At 52.6% G+C, this 13,703-nt stretch overlaps 1 protein-coding gene across 3 annotated transcripts in view; it reads left to right on the forward strand.

Moving 5' to 3' along the window:
* The window catches only part of CDH4 (cadherin 4), a 402,200-nt gene that overhangs the window by 262,340 nt on the left and 126,157 nt on the right, over positions 1–13,703 (forward strand). For all 3 annotated transcript variants that reach the window (XM_080686973.1, XM_080686975.1, XM_080686974.1), the window contains one exon: positions 5,438–5,626. In XM_080686973.1, the coding sequence (XP_080543099.1) occupies positions 5,438–5,626 (189 nt within the window). The remainder of the gene's footprint in view (positions 1–5,437; positions 5,627–13,703) is intronic.

Below are 13,703 nucleotides of genomic sequence, written 5' to 3' on the forward strand. Positions count from 1 at the left end.
TGGACGGAAGAACACACTCAGCTAAGCACCTCCTCAGCACCACAGCCACACCTGTGTTATCTCAATGGCTCACAGCATCTGTTTGTAAAGAGTGGCGGGGTCTTTGTCCTTTATTTTGTGTGTGTTAAGTACCATTTCATTCTGTCCGTCCTTAGCTACCATAGAAACCAGCCAGAAGGTTGCAGTCAGCGCCCTGGCTAAGTATTTTAAATATAGGTGTTTGCAGGTGAGCAGAACGTGCCGCTTCTCAGACATACATTGAAGGGAAGGAGAACTAGCTGCATAGATTTTAGTGCCTTTTTTTTTTTTTTAAGAAATTGAATTATTGTCACTGACAATCAGCAGCAGGTTTGACATTTGGGGGGTGGGCTGGGGAGAAGACGCTGTTTCCTTTATTAAAGCATGTTTACCCCAAAGCTATGAGGAAGCAGCAAAGGGGAGGACGGCCGAGTGGGAGACACAGAAGAGTTGTAAAGCATTGGCATCTGGGCACACTCCCCGCCCAGTCCCAACGTGCGTCGTGTCCATTGATAGGACAGAAGCAGTGCGGTTTCCCAAAGGTTTCATCCTGAGGACAGCCCCTAGGAACTGAGCAACCTCGGGATGCCAGGGCCCTGAGACGTGATGTTTGCATGCGGGGCCGGAGCCCTTTACCCAAACATCAGAGCCGCCAGATGAGCCGTATCAGTGGGTCTGGGCAGGACAGGTGGAAGGCTGGACACAGTTCGTCAAAAGGAAAGAAGGGCCCACAGGCTGGGTGGAAACTGCTGTGTGCGCCTTGAGTGAGGGCTGGTCTCAGCCTCCTCGCGGACCTCCCAAACCTTCCATCCTGGGTGAGTACGGATGCCGGGCCTGGGCCACACAGAAGGGTCGTGCAGACTGTGGCGAGATAGACTGGAAGAGCAGGAAAAGTCAGGGAGTCCCCCTACCCCCTTGTTCTCTGCTCATGCAAATTGCAACATAGGCCCCCTCCAAAGAAGCCTGTCTCAGCATTAGGGGTCTGCCTAGCTGCGCTGCCAAGCAGAGGAATTGCTGTCCTGGGTCATGAAAGCTGAAGATTACATCTGGGGGCAAGGCCGACCTGGAGCCCCTTGATTGAGGAGAGGCCTCAAAGATATCAGTGGTCACCGTGCCAGGTGGGCGTATCCCATGGGAACCTAACTTGGACATTTTCCGTAAATTGCATTATCGAATCAGGTGGGCTTGTGTCCAGGCTGTTTTCTCAAACAGGGGGAATTCAAGGTGCTCAGGAAGCATCCAGCAGCCCAGCCCAAGACCCGACGGGTGGGAAGGCCTGTGGGGATGGCGGGCTGTCATCTGGGACCCCATCTTCAAAGGGTGAGCTGCTGGGCATCCTTAGAAAGGCACTCAGGAATGTTTCCACATGAGGCTGGCTTTGGAGCAGCTTCTGCTGCACTACCTTCTCGGAGAACGGGAGCCTCGCTCCCTACACAGGTGCCCAGTCCCGGCCGCCCAGCTCTCACGCGCTCCCACCTGCCCACTGCCCCTGAGGCTGGCCCGGCCTGGACCTTGCTCTAGTGTCCCTACATCTCAGAGGCGCTTCTGCAGCACGGTGGAGCGCCCACGTGATCGCTCCATCTCCCAGGCACATCCACCATGCAGACCCCTGGCCCACCTGGGGAGCCTGATTTGTTGGGTCAAGACTCTGTGGTCCTCAGCATTCCTATCACATGGAAACTCACACATCCCTCACCTGCCAACCAGTCCACACCCACCTCAGCCGACATGGCGGGAGGCCCGGGGAGGCACCCAGGGCTCCTGCACCGAAGGCCAACCCTGGACTATTACACCCCCCCATTCAGTGACCCCCGAGTGTGTTCCTGCTGGCTTGCAGCCTGCGCTCACCTGGCCCTTCATCACCCTGCGTTCCCAATCTGTGTGTAGTTGGACAGCAGAGAGGAGAGATACATTATACCCTTGCATGGCGCCTGGAGGAGGTACGTGACCGCTGCCCTCCCAGGCACTTTCTTTTCCTCTGTGTTTTTAAGGCGATCATTTAAAACCTGCCCAGGTCAGTCTTACATTATTCATCTTTCACTTGCGAGGGACGCTGGGAGGAGCAGCCCACCTCTAGGTGATACTGATGAGTCCCTGAGGGCCTCACCTGGGAGTCATAGTCAGTTACACTCACAGGCAGATAGCAGTCCCTGACTAGGGGCCAGGTGGGCACAGGCGGGGGCCTGGGAAGGGAGCTCAGGAAAATGGGGTGCGGGATGAGGGGCCAGCAGGTGGAGGCAGAGGACAGGTAACTGTTGGAGTTCAGGTTTGGGCCGGGGAGATGCGGGTGGTGAATGATGGGATTTGGGGGCATCATGAAGCTGGCCCATGAACTTGGGGGCTCAGCCTGGCAGTGCTGCATGCCGTGCTCCAAGGGGGCCCGGGTCACTGGGTGTCCAGGACATGCTCGCCCCACCCAAGTTCCCGCCCGTCACCCTGGGCCTCCCGGAGAAGTGGGAACATCCTGGCTGAAGCGGGCGCAGGGCTGACACCAATTCCCCCAGATTTATTATTACATTTGTCTCAGAACTTTAAAATAGTCACAATTTATTTAAACAGCACTAGGGAAATTAATGCCGGGCCAGCTCTTCCTGAGCAAATGAATATAAAGCAGGGCGTTTGGGCTTTTAAATGGCTCTATGAAACCCTTTCAAATTCTGTGTCTGGAATTCAGAAGGCTCAGGTGAGCATCTGCTGGTGCCCAAGCGACCCCAGTGAGTCAGACGTGTACTCTCGCACCATCACACGGGGGTGTAAGGGCGAGCGGACAGCCCCCCAGAGGCTGTTCTTGTGGCGGGGGCTCCCCAGTCACCGTGCGCGAGGTGGGTGTAGCCGAGTCCGCCTGCCCTGTGCGGACATGCTCAAGAGCAGACCCCAGCCCAGCCTTTTCTGAGGCAGGGACCTGGGGACAGTGGAGGAGTCCCAGGCAAGGCTGTGAGTTTGTGGAGCACGTGGCACCTGGAGGGCCCCCTAAACACAGATTCCAGATCCCACCCCAGAGGCAGCAAGTCCAGGTGGGACCTGAAATTGGCATTTCTAACAAGCTCCTGAAGCTGACTCGCCGGGACCTCGGAGCTCTCCCTCCACAGCCTGAGGTTTATCACCACGTCCAGGTGCAGGCGCCCCCTCTTCAGGGAGGGATACTGGTTTCTGCACAGCTACCTAGGCCAGGACTGGGAAAGGGGTGCAACCTCACAGGCACCAGCCTCCAGCAGAGGAGGGTAGCACCCCACCAGGTGCTCTGGCCTTGCAGTCTGACGCCCAGTGTTCAAATCCTGCCTCTGCCTAACGAGCTGTGTGACCCACGGGTATTCCTTGGCACCTCTAAGTCCCCTGATGTGTCCCTAGTAAAGTGGGGGTGCCTCCCACTGAATTAGCGATGGGGCAGATTTGGGTGGAAATTATGGAACACTCAGCTCCAGTGGCATGGAAAGCAGCTATGCCCTGGATGCCAGGAGAGCATGTCGCCAGGACTGTCCTAAACACAGTTCTGGAGACGACACCACCCTGCTCCTCACGACTGAGGCCTGGTCCCGAGGCAGCGTCCCGCAGTGGGTGCAATGTCCATCCCGTCGGGAACAAGGCCAGAAGGGCACACGTGCCTTGGGGGCTCCTTGCTGAGGAAGGAGGGCAGTGACCTGGGAAAGCCTTTGGCTCTAATTGCTGCAAACCCCTGAATTTGGGAGCTGAACACAGTGAGACAGCAGGAACCAATGGGGACGTCCCAGTGGGCTCTCAGAGTATGGCTGGCCAGATGGGCTTTCCCTTGGAGTAGCTTTCAGTTTGGGCATCTGGGCATATAGACTTTGTGTGTGTGTGTGTGTGTGTGTGTGTGTGTGTGTTTTGGTTTGTTTTTGTTTTTTGGGTTTTTTTTTTCATCAATAAGGCAGTTTTGTGGCGGGGGCTCCCAGGTCATTGCGCACGAGGTGACTTTGGCCAAGGGATGCTGGGAGGAGGTGGCCCACCTCTAGGTGCATGTTTAACTTATTACTATGCAGCTTTTTGGCAAAATAGAGTGGGGAAGTGTCTCTGTCCACAGAGGGCGATGCTAAGACCAGCTGGGGGCCTCGAGGGGCCTTGAGCTCAGCTGGAGTGGGAGGACCCCGCCAGGATTGCTCAGATGCCTCCAGCCAGTTTTGTGCCCTCTGCCTTGGCTGTCCTGGCCCAGGTCAGCCTTGTTGTGGGAATTCCCGTGCTCAGGGCCTGAGACTCAGCATGAAATGAACATCAACCAGGAACACCGGGCTGAGGCGCCATATGGGCACCTTGAAAGTAAACACGGAGATGACAGATGTGTAAGAGCCCCATGCACACATGAAGTTCTGCTGGCATGTGATAACGTTCAGATACACAGAAATATAAAAGGAATAAAGTAAAATGAACCCACTGGTGACCAGAGAACACAGTCGGCCTCTGGGTGCATTTCTGTCCAATCTCCTCTGGATCCTTTAAAAAATAAGACTTGGCTTTGGCCCGTTTGGCTCAGTGGACAGAGCGTCGGCCTGCAAACTGAATCCCAGGTTCGATTCCGGTCAAGGGCTCATTCCCGGGTTGTGGGCTCCATCCCCAGGGGCGTGCAGGAGGTAGCTACTCAATGATTTTCTCTTGCCATTGATGTTTCTATCTTTCTCTCCCTCTCCCTTCCTCTCTGAATCAATAAAAATGTATTTAAAACGAAAAAAGAAGTGGCTGGAGTTTGGCGAGATGAAGGGACTTAGCTGGTGTCACGTGACTCCTTGCGTGCACATAAATATGAGGCCACAGGTCTGCTCCCCACCAAGCCCCACGCCCTCAGCCCTCTCTCTGCGGCTCACTCAGAGCACCTCTCGCTGCTGAGGGTCCACTCGGTTAACCTGGGCAGTTTGGTAGGTGGAAAGGACACATTATTTTGCTTTGTTTGGTTACCAGGAAACATGGGCGTTTTTAGACATTTATTGATCCTTTATTTTGCTGTTAGGTTTCTATTCATCTCCTTTTCCTGTTATAAAAAAGATTCAAATTTTTTATTGATTTCTAAGTGCTGTTTGTATAGCATGACTTAACTCTTTGTTCCAAGTTCAGCAGTTGCTTTTAGGATATGATTTCCTAGCCAAGATTTTTAAATTGAAATGTATTTGTCCCTTTGTGATTGTTTTCCACTTGGGATTTAAAAGCTCGGATCCACTCTATTGGTTAGTTAACTGCATTTTCTTCTTTTTTGTGGTTTCTTCCCTGCCCCCCTCCCCTCAATGTAATTGTGTTTCTTTGTGTAGATGGGTCTTGCTTGGTGTTTTCCCCTAACACTTAGCCCTCCTCACATCGTCCAGGTTTTCCCTGTCCATCAGGAAAGTTCGGATTCTCTAACTGATGCCTTCTCCTTGGAGCAGAACCTAACCACATTGTGGCTCTTTCCCCCCTTTCCCCACCCCCATCCCCATAGATGCCGCAGAAAGGAAGGAAGACTCCAGCCCTGGACCTCACCCCGCCTCCCAGCGATGTGCTACTGCCGTGGCCCCAGCACCCACCTTCCAGTGGCCTGGGTCTGCGGAGACAGAAGCGGGACTGGGTCATCCCACCCATCAACGTGCCTGAGAATTCTCGCGGGCCCTTCCCGCAGCAGCTCGTGCGGGTAAGTACAGGCCCTCTGCATGGGAAGCCCCCCTGTATGGGGAGCCCTCCTGCATGGGGCGCCCCTACTGCGTGGGGAGTCCCTCCTGCATGGGGCGCCCTTCCTGCATGGGGAGCCCTCCTGTGTGGGGAGCCCTCCTGTGTGGGGAGCCACTCCTGTGTGGGGAGCCCCTCCTACGTGGGGGAGGAAGCCTCCTCCGTGGGGAGCCCTCCCTGTGTGGGGAGCCCCTCCCTGTGTTTTGGGAGCCCTCCCTGTGTTTTGGGAGCCCTCCCTGTGTGGGGAGCCCTCCTGTGTGGGGAGCCCTCCTGTGTGGGGAGCCACTCCTGCGTGGGGCGGGGAGCACCCTGTGTGGGAAGCCCCCCTGCATGCAGATCCCCCTGTATGGGAAGCCCCTCCTGCGTGGGGAGCCCTCCCTGTGTGGGGAGCCCCTCCCTGTGTTTTGGGAGCCCTCCCTGTGTTTTGGGAGCCCTCCCTGTGTGGGGAGCCCCTCCCTGTGTTTTGGGAGCCCTCCCTGTGTTTTGGGAGCCCTCCCTGTGTGGGGAGCCCCTCCCTGTGTGGGGAAACCCTCCTGCATGGGGAAACCCTTCTGCATGGGGAGCCCCTCCTCCATGAGGAGCCCCTCCTGCATGTGGAGCCCTCCTGTGTGGGGAGCTCTCCTGCATGGGGAGCACTTCCTGTGTTGGGAGCCCTTTTATGTGGGGAGCCCCTCCTGCGTGGGGAGCCCTCCCTGCATGGGGAGCCCCTGCGTGGAGAAGGTCTAGGCTTCCCAGCCTCTGCTCTGCGGATCTTGCCCATCAGGTCTGATGGGCTTGTTCCTGGTGATGGGATGGGTTTGCATTTGGTGTCTAAGGTTGAGATGTCGCCTTTCAGTAAGAGTGTTACACGGAATGACACAGAGCAAAGAAGCCCAGGGGGCATCCAGTTGTCCAGGGCAGATGGGCTGCGTGAGTTGGGTCCCCTGGGTCCCCTCTCTCCCAGTTACTGTCAAGTGACAGAGCCCAAGAGTGGGAGGAGGGGAGGCGGGGCTTCGGTTCAGGCCCTTGACCTCTGACACCTGTGTTTGGCCTGATCGTTCACACGCCTTTTGAACGATGACTAAGCTGCCGAGTGGTGGCTTGACTGTATGATGATCTTGCTGAAAAGTCACAAGACCTGAGTCTGAAACTGTGATTCCAAGTCGGCAGTAGGGTTCATAGCCAATGACTGAATCCATTCCAGCTGCGTAGTGGGGCCTCCACCACAACCCACAGGCCCTGGCTCAGAGAGCTTCCAGGTTGGTGGCCACGTGGGCGTGGGGGCAGGGGTGATCCGGGGAGGGCATGGAGCCTCCACTCCTTGCCCTGCGTATCTCTCTCCCCAGCCTGTTGCGAGTTATATCCTTTATGATTAACTGGCAATCTAGTGAGTGAACTGTTTCCCTAAATTCTGTGAGCTGCTGTGGCCAATTAAGCGATGCAAGGAAGGGTCATTGGAACCTCCGATTTATAAACAGCCACAGGTCAGCAGCGGTGACAACCTGGACATGGGGTTGGCGTCGCAGTGGGCAGTCCTGAGGCCTGAGCCCTTCACAGGAGGGTTGGCGCTGTCATTGGGTAGGTCGGGGCTGAAGTGAGTTAAACTGTCGGACACCAGCTGGTGTCACAGAGAACAGCTTAGTGGGGAAAACCCCACACGGTGTCAGAGGGTGAGCATGGTAGTCGGTGACAGGAGAGTTTCCCAACTCACAGCACAAAGCCAGCCCTCCTTCCCCGACCCCCAGGTGGGAAGAGGGGCTTCTGGGCCATCACCTACCCCGGAGTGGCCCGACTGGAATATCGCTGTGAAATGGAGGTAAGGACGTGACGAAGCACTTGGGGATCAAAACCCCAACCTGGGCAGTTTCCCCGGACTCCCGCCTTCCAGGCCCATCTGCCAACCCCAGCCACTGCAATAGTGCTGTGTCCCCGTGTTCATGCCCCTCCACCTGCCAGGCCCTCGCCGCATCTGATGATCACTTGTCATTTAGTGAAAATTTTTCTCTAGTGATTGCTTGTTAATATAAATTTATGCTACAAGGAGACTTCCTGGTAGGCGGCCACTGGGAAGCTGGCGTTCCTGCAAAGCAGGCACAGGCAGGGCAAGTGCCAATGCCGGCTGCTAGCTGCCCACCGCAGCCCAGAGGCTGCCTGCCTGTGTTCGAAGGGGCAGCGACTCTGAAGTGTCTAGACAGCAAGGCCCACCCAGCCACATGGCTCAGTGCTCAGTGGATAGAGCATGGCCTGCACACTGAAGGAAGGGTCTGGGATTCAATTCCTGGTCAAGGGCACATACTTGGCTTGTAGGTTCCATCCCCAACCCTGGTCAGGGAGTGTATGGAGGCAACCAATCGATAAGTCTTTCTCACATCAATGTTTCTTTCTTTCTCTCTCTCTTCCCCCCCCCACCCACCTCCTTTCACAGAACATTATCCTGAGGTAAGGCTTAACAACAACAAAAATAGATACAGCAGGGCCTGAAGCTTAGCCTCAATGTTGTCAGGATTGAACAGACTGGGAAGGGGGTGAGCCTGCCGTTGTGATTTGGTTCTAGTTAGAGCTTTGTGCTTGTTCTAGGTGAAGGTCACCTCTGCTGGAAATAGGTTGGCCTGACTCAGGGGGGACATTTTCGGTAAAAGGCAGAGAGTAAGTAGTTGAGGCTTTGCTGGCTGCCTCTGTGGTCTTTAATTAAGATGTGAAAGCTACCATAGGCAACATGTAAACAGAGAGGTGTGGCTGTGTGCTAATAAAACTTTATTTACAAACACAGGCAGGGGGCCAGATCTGGCCCTTGGACCATAGCAGGAAGGTTAGAATGAGGAGTGAGTTTATAATAAATACCGAGCGCGCTCATCTGCTCACACACCAGAGGGTGCGCGTGTGATGCATGGCGGGCATCTGAGCCCTGCCAGAGTGTCCTGCAGTCCTGACTTTGGAGTTTCTCAGGTTGAGGATCCCAGTACCAACACATGGAACTTTCTTCCTCTGGGCCCCTCTGTACACAGACCTGTAAAAGGTGCCAGAAGGAGAGATGGCCACCGTGGACAGAGCCCTCCCTCAAGGATGCCCAGGATATGCTAGCAGCCCTTTGGGGAGGGCCACCTCCAGGCCAAAATGTCCCATCTGAGCAGGCTGTGAGTGCAGGGTGGGGTGTGGGTGAGGCCTGGCTGGCTGCTATGACAAGCAACCCCAGAATATCAGAAACCTCATACGTGGAGGCTTATTTCTTGCTCCTGTGAAGGTCTCTCAGGGTATCATTCAGGCCCAAAGTGAGGGCCCCAGCCACGCCAGGCTCTCCTGGGGCACTTCATCTTCAGCAAATGGAAAATGGGATTTCCATTACGGTTTCTGTAAAAGATTTGTCTTTTCCAAATGGACTCCAAGTTATGATGTAAGAACTCAGCCCACAAACACACTCTCATATGCTCACTTTCTGCTTCCCTCCCCACCTTTCCCGCATTAATTTCTTCTCCTGCACAGACAAGGGTTTCTTTTCGGGTGCTTCTGACCTGTTATTGTCTCCGGGAAGCTGATGAGCTTCCTGGCCGTGTCCTGGGGCGGCTGCCCTGAAAGGAACCCCTGGCCCAGCGGAGGGAGCAGGAAGCGCAGGGAGCGGGAAGCAGAGTGAGGAGCATGGGGAGGTGCAGCTGGGATCCGTTCATTACGGCGTTTCATTCGAATGGTGTGTGAAAGGAAAAACAGAGAGAGAGGAATGGGCAGCATGTTCTTCCCCCCAAAATTGCTGTCAATTACAGGCTTTTCCTGGGAAGAATACCGTGTCAGCTCCGCCACGCAGGGCGAATCAATAACCTACGTGTCCGGGCAGAGCGTGGAGGCCTTTGGCATGGTGCGCCCTTGACATCCGACCACCATCAAAATTAAGTGACGCGTGGGGAGGCACTGTGGAGATACCACTCGGAAGTTCCAGGCTGTTTCTTCTCATCACAATGGAGGAGGCAGCCATTCAGTTATTGAGCTCATCCCCTAGGAAGATGGAGAGGCTCTTTGTTCTGGAGGAAGTGGCAGGAGGGCACCAGTGAAGGTCAGCATGATCTTCCCTCCTCCTGCTCTCGGCTCTGGACAGGACAGTTTGGGGCCATCCGGGGATGCCAGGCGCACTGCGGGCACTGGAGATTCTCCGGGAGGAGTTTGTTCATGGCCACAAGAACCACCAGGCCATCAGCTCTCCGCTTCTTACTCCAGATGCGGCCCCTTCACTGTCCCTGGGAGTCTTCCGTGCGGACGAATGCAGGGCTTTGCAACCCCATGGGCTTCTCTCACAGGTGGATTAGGCTTGCCTTCTGGCAAGACTCAGAGTGAGGATCAATCAAGCTTTTTAAAAAGATGGTGCGTTACTTAGCTGAGTCTAATAAGCATTCACACTTTGTTAACTTGAGAAGTTGTCCAGGGCAACTGTGGGAACTGGCCCCAGAGGATGGGAGACAAGTCCTTTTCTGGAAGCTGATATTTTAACAGACAGGAAGCCGTACAGACCCATCCTGGGGCCTGCCAGGGAGCAAGGCTGGAAAAGGACTCTGACCGTGCGAGCCGAAGGAAGCCCTGGCACCGTTGCTCAACATGAAGGCGGCACGTGGAGAGGCGAGCAGGCGAGCATTTCCGGAGCCGGGAGCTCGGAGAGCACAGCAGGGCCTGGTAAAAGCAGCTCCTCACCTAACAATGCCAATGAGCATGAACGACTGCCATGGAGGCTTTTCTTCACATTTCCTTGGTAAATTTGCTCCCATTTTGTGCGCATTGCTTCATATCCAGCCGTAAAATGTACTGACCTTCTGCATGAACGGAAATGGGCTGGGCCTTTGGCCCAAGCGTTCCATGATGTGAGCTGCACTGGGGTCTGCCAGGGACACGGTGAGTCCCCATGTGTGGCCCAGGTAGACGCTCCATAAATGTCCCTCTGCACACCAGCGATGGAGCTCCGTGCTGGCGTACAAGATGTTTGGGCAGTATGATTATCATGGGTCCACCTGGGCGCCTCCTTGTTGGCACTCTGAAGGTACCCAGCCAACATGTATGACGGACATGGTCATTGCTCACTGCCCAGTGGAGGCAGGTGGCTTGCCAAGCACACTGTCTGTGTGTCGTGTCATTCCTTTCCGTCCTTTTCCCGTTGTCCCCAGGAGGAAAATCTTAGCATGTCACACAGGCCTCCATGATCTGACTCTGCCCATACACCAAACTCCAGCCATGCTGGGCTTCTTGCAGCTTCCAGGCTTGAACTTGTGCTTGGTTACCGGGAGGCCTATGTACGAGCTCTGCCCTCAATCTGGAGTGTTTTCTCACTGCACCTGACACCCCAGCCTGGCTCCTTCCCACCTCCTCTGAGAATGCCCCACTTCTCAGGACCCTGCCGCACCCCCCAACCCTGCCTGCCATGGTGGCAGAGTTCTTGAAACTGTCTTGTCAGTGATTATCAGTCTGTTTTCTCCATAAACATGAAAGTCCTTGAGGGATAGTCCACCTGTCAACCACAACGGAGGGGACAGAATAGTGTCATCAAGTTCTTTTTTATTTATTTTTATTTTTATTTTTTTATTGTTTGAAGTATTACAAATAGTAGTACATATGTCTCCTTTTTTTTCCCCCCATTGACCTCCCCCCGGCCTCCCCTACCCCCCCGTACATGCCTTTACCTGCCCCCCCCCGCCCCCAGTGTCTTGTATCCATTGGTTATGCTTATATGCATGCGTACAAGTCCTTCAGTTGATCTCTTACAACCCCCCGCCCCACAACCTCCCCTGCCTTCCCGCTGTAGTTTGACAGTCTGTTCAATCCTTCTTTGTCTCTGTATCTATTTTTTCCCCATTTCTTTCCTTTAAAAAAATTGCCTCTACAGACTAGAAATAAACATATAATAACAAAAAATGTTTGACTCCCAATTTCAATGTCCAACAGTTCTGAGTCCCCGTTTCAATGTCAAACAGTTCCTTATGTGTACATGTCAGCAATGATATCTGGATGGTGAGCACATGGTGACAATGCAGGTCCGACCCTCTCTGGTTTGGTCCTAGGCAACGTGCTGTGATGCACAGCTGCTGACTGCTAGCGTGGCAAGGCGTCGTCAGCGTCTTCCATCTCTGGACTATTTCTCCTCTTGTCTTCGTGGTTGGAGCAGACCTGTCAATTCCTCTCTGTTGCGGGAATCCACATGGTCTTGGAGTTGTTTTCTGAAAATATACAAACATATTCTCGACCAAAAGTTAATAAAGGAATCTTTTCTATATAATTGATTTGGGATCCTTTTTATTTTTGCCCAAACGATTTTCCTTTGTCTTATTTAGACACCATGTGTGTTTTTCATGGGTGTCTTGCTGTTAGCATTACAAATGAAAATTAATTTTGTAAAGTAAAAATTTTCTAGATGTAATTTACTTATAGGATATTTTTCCTTACATTATATTATCCTACTATCCCCCCTTTTTTTGATTAATGGAGGCTTTTGTAAATTTTATAATGCAGTCTTGATAACTTTAAATTTTAATTTTTTGCACAAAAATATGACTGCTTTAGGTTCATTGCACGTTCAGGAATTTTACCATGAGATGAACTACCAATAGAAATTTTAGTTACTACTTTAGGAACAGCTTTTTGTCCAGTACAATTAAATTTTCTTGAATATTCACTTATTTCAATTAGCCTATTTAAATTAATCTGAAAACTTGATTATTATTTTACTGTCAAATTTAATACTCTACCAACAATCTTAGTTTACCCTGTAAATATTAGTGGAAAGGATTATCTGCATTCTTGAGTAGGCCCTGAGCATTCCTGGTGCTAGGCTGGATTTAGATATAGGGCAGCTGCTGTCGGCCAAGTCTCTGTCTGTTACCTGGGTCCCAATCTGAGCTGGGCCAAGTCACACTGTCTGTCACCTGTGTCCCGATCTGAGCTGGGCGTGGCAAGCAAAGCAGCCATGGGGGCTGGAGACCTCCCTCAGACGGGGTGAGGGTTCAGGCCCCTGCAAGGTTGGGGGGTTGAGGGTCTGTGCCCCACCTCTGTTGACCCCCAAGTTCTCTCCTGATGGCCCCTCTGCGACTGTGCCTGTCTTAGGTTGTTCCTTCCCTGAGGAATCTTACCCGTCTCTGGCTAACCAGCCATCCTCCGGGGCCAAGCAGGATGATGTGAGGTTCAGTTCTTTCTCCTTGGTAGCCTATGCACCCGTGGCCTCCACGCCCAGCACCTGCCTTGGGATCCCCTGGCCTACTGGCGGGGCCCCAGCATTGATCACATATCTCGGGGAACTCAGGTTTCTTCTCCAGGGAGGGCCCAGCTCACACGATTGGGCGAGAGACAGATCCATGGTACCAGCCACCACAAGGCTTCAAGCTCAGCATGAACAGAAAGCTCAGGCAACAGCTGAGGGCAATTGGATTGTGAGAAGAGGGACCCTCTTGGCACAAAAGGCAGGAGGGGCCAATATAGAATGCTCAAGTGCCTTCCCAGTGCCTTAATTCCTTCTGAAAGGGATTAAATCCTTTCATGTCCTTTTTTTTTTTTAAATTGCTGCCAAACATTCAAAGAATTAGTTTGTAAGTTTGTTTGGAATAATTGTACAAAATGCTGTTGTAGAATATCTAAAATTATAATGACATTGTAGAATAATATCATGTAAGGATATTCTTTGCTCTAGGCCATGGCAATTCAATTTCAAACTGGCTGTCAATTTCTTTTTGTAACTTTATATAAACTTTGTCAGGGAGGCAAAAATACAAATTACTTACTTTAGTTCAAGAGGCCAAATATATTGACTTTCAATTACATCCTTACGACTTTTGAAGGAAACTTCTCTTTGTTTCCTTCCAAAATAATTTTCGGGTTAGAGAGAGTTTCATTTAAAAATCTTTGTCACATGAAACAATTTCTCTTAAGGTTATGGTGACCACTAGTATGGATTAGATTTAATATTTTATTTTTATTTTATTTTATTTTTTTTATAATTTTTTTTATTACATATGTGTCCTTATTCCCCCATAACCCCCCACTTATGCCCCACCCCCTTGTTGTCTGTCCATTGATTAGGTTCATATGCATGCACACAGGTACCT

Source organism: Plecotus auritus (genome assembly GCF_963455305.1).
Source record: "Plecotus auritus genome assembly, chromosome: 8".
NCBI classification, from domain to species: domain Eukaryota; kingdom Metazoa; phylum Chordata; class Mammalia; order Chiroptera; family Vespertilionidae; genus Plecotus; species Plecotus auritus.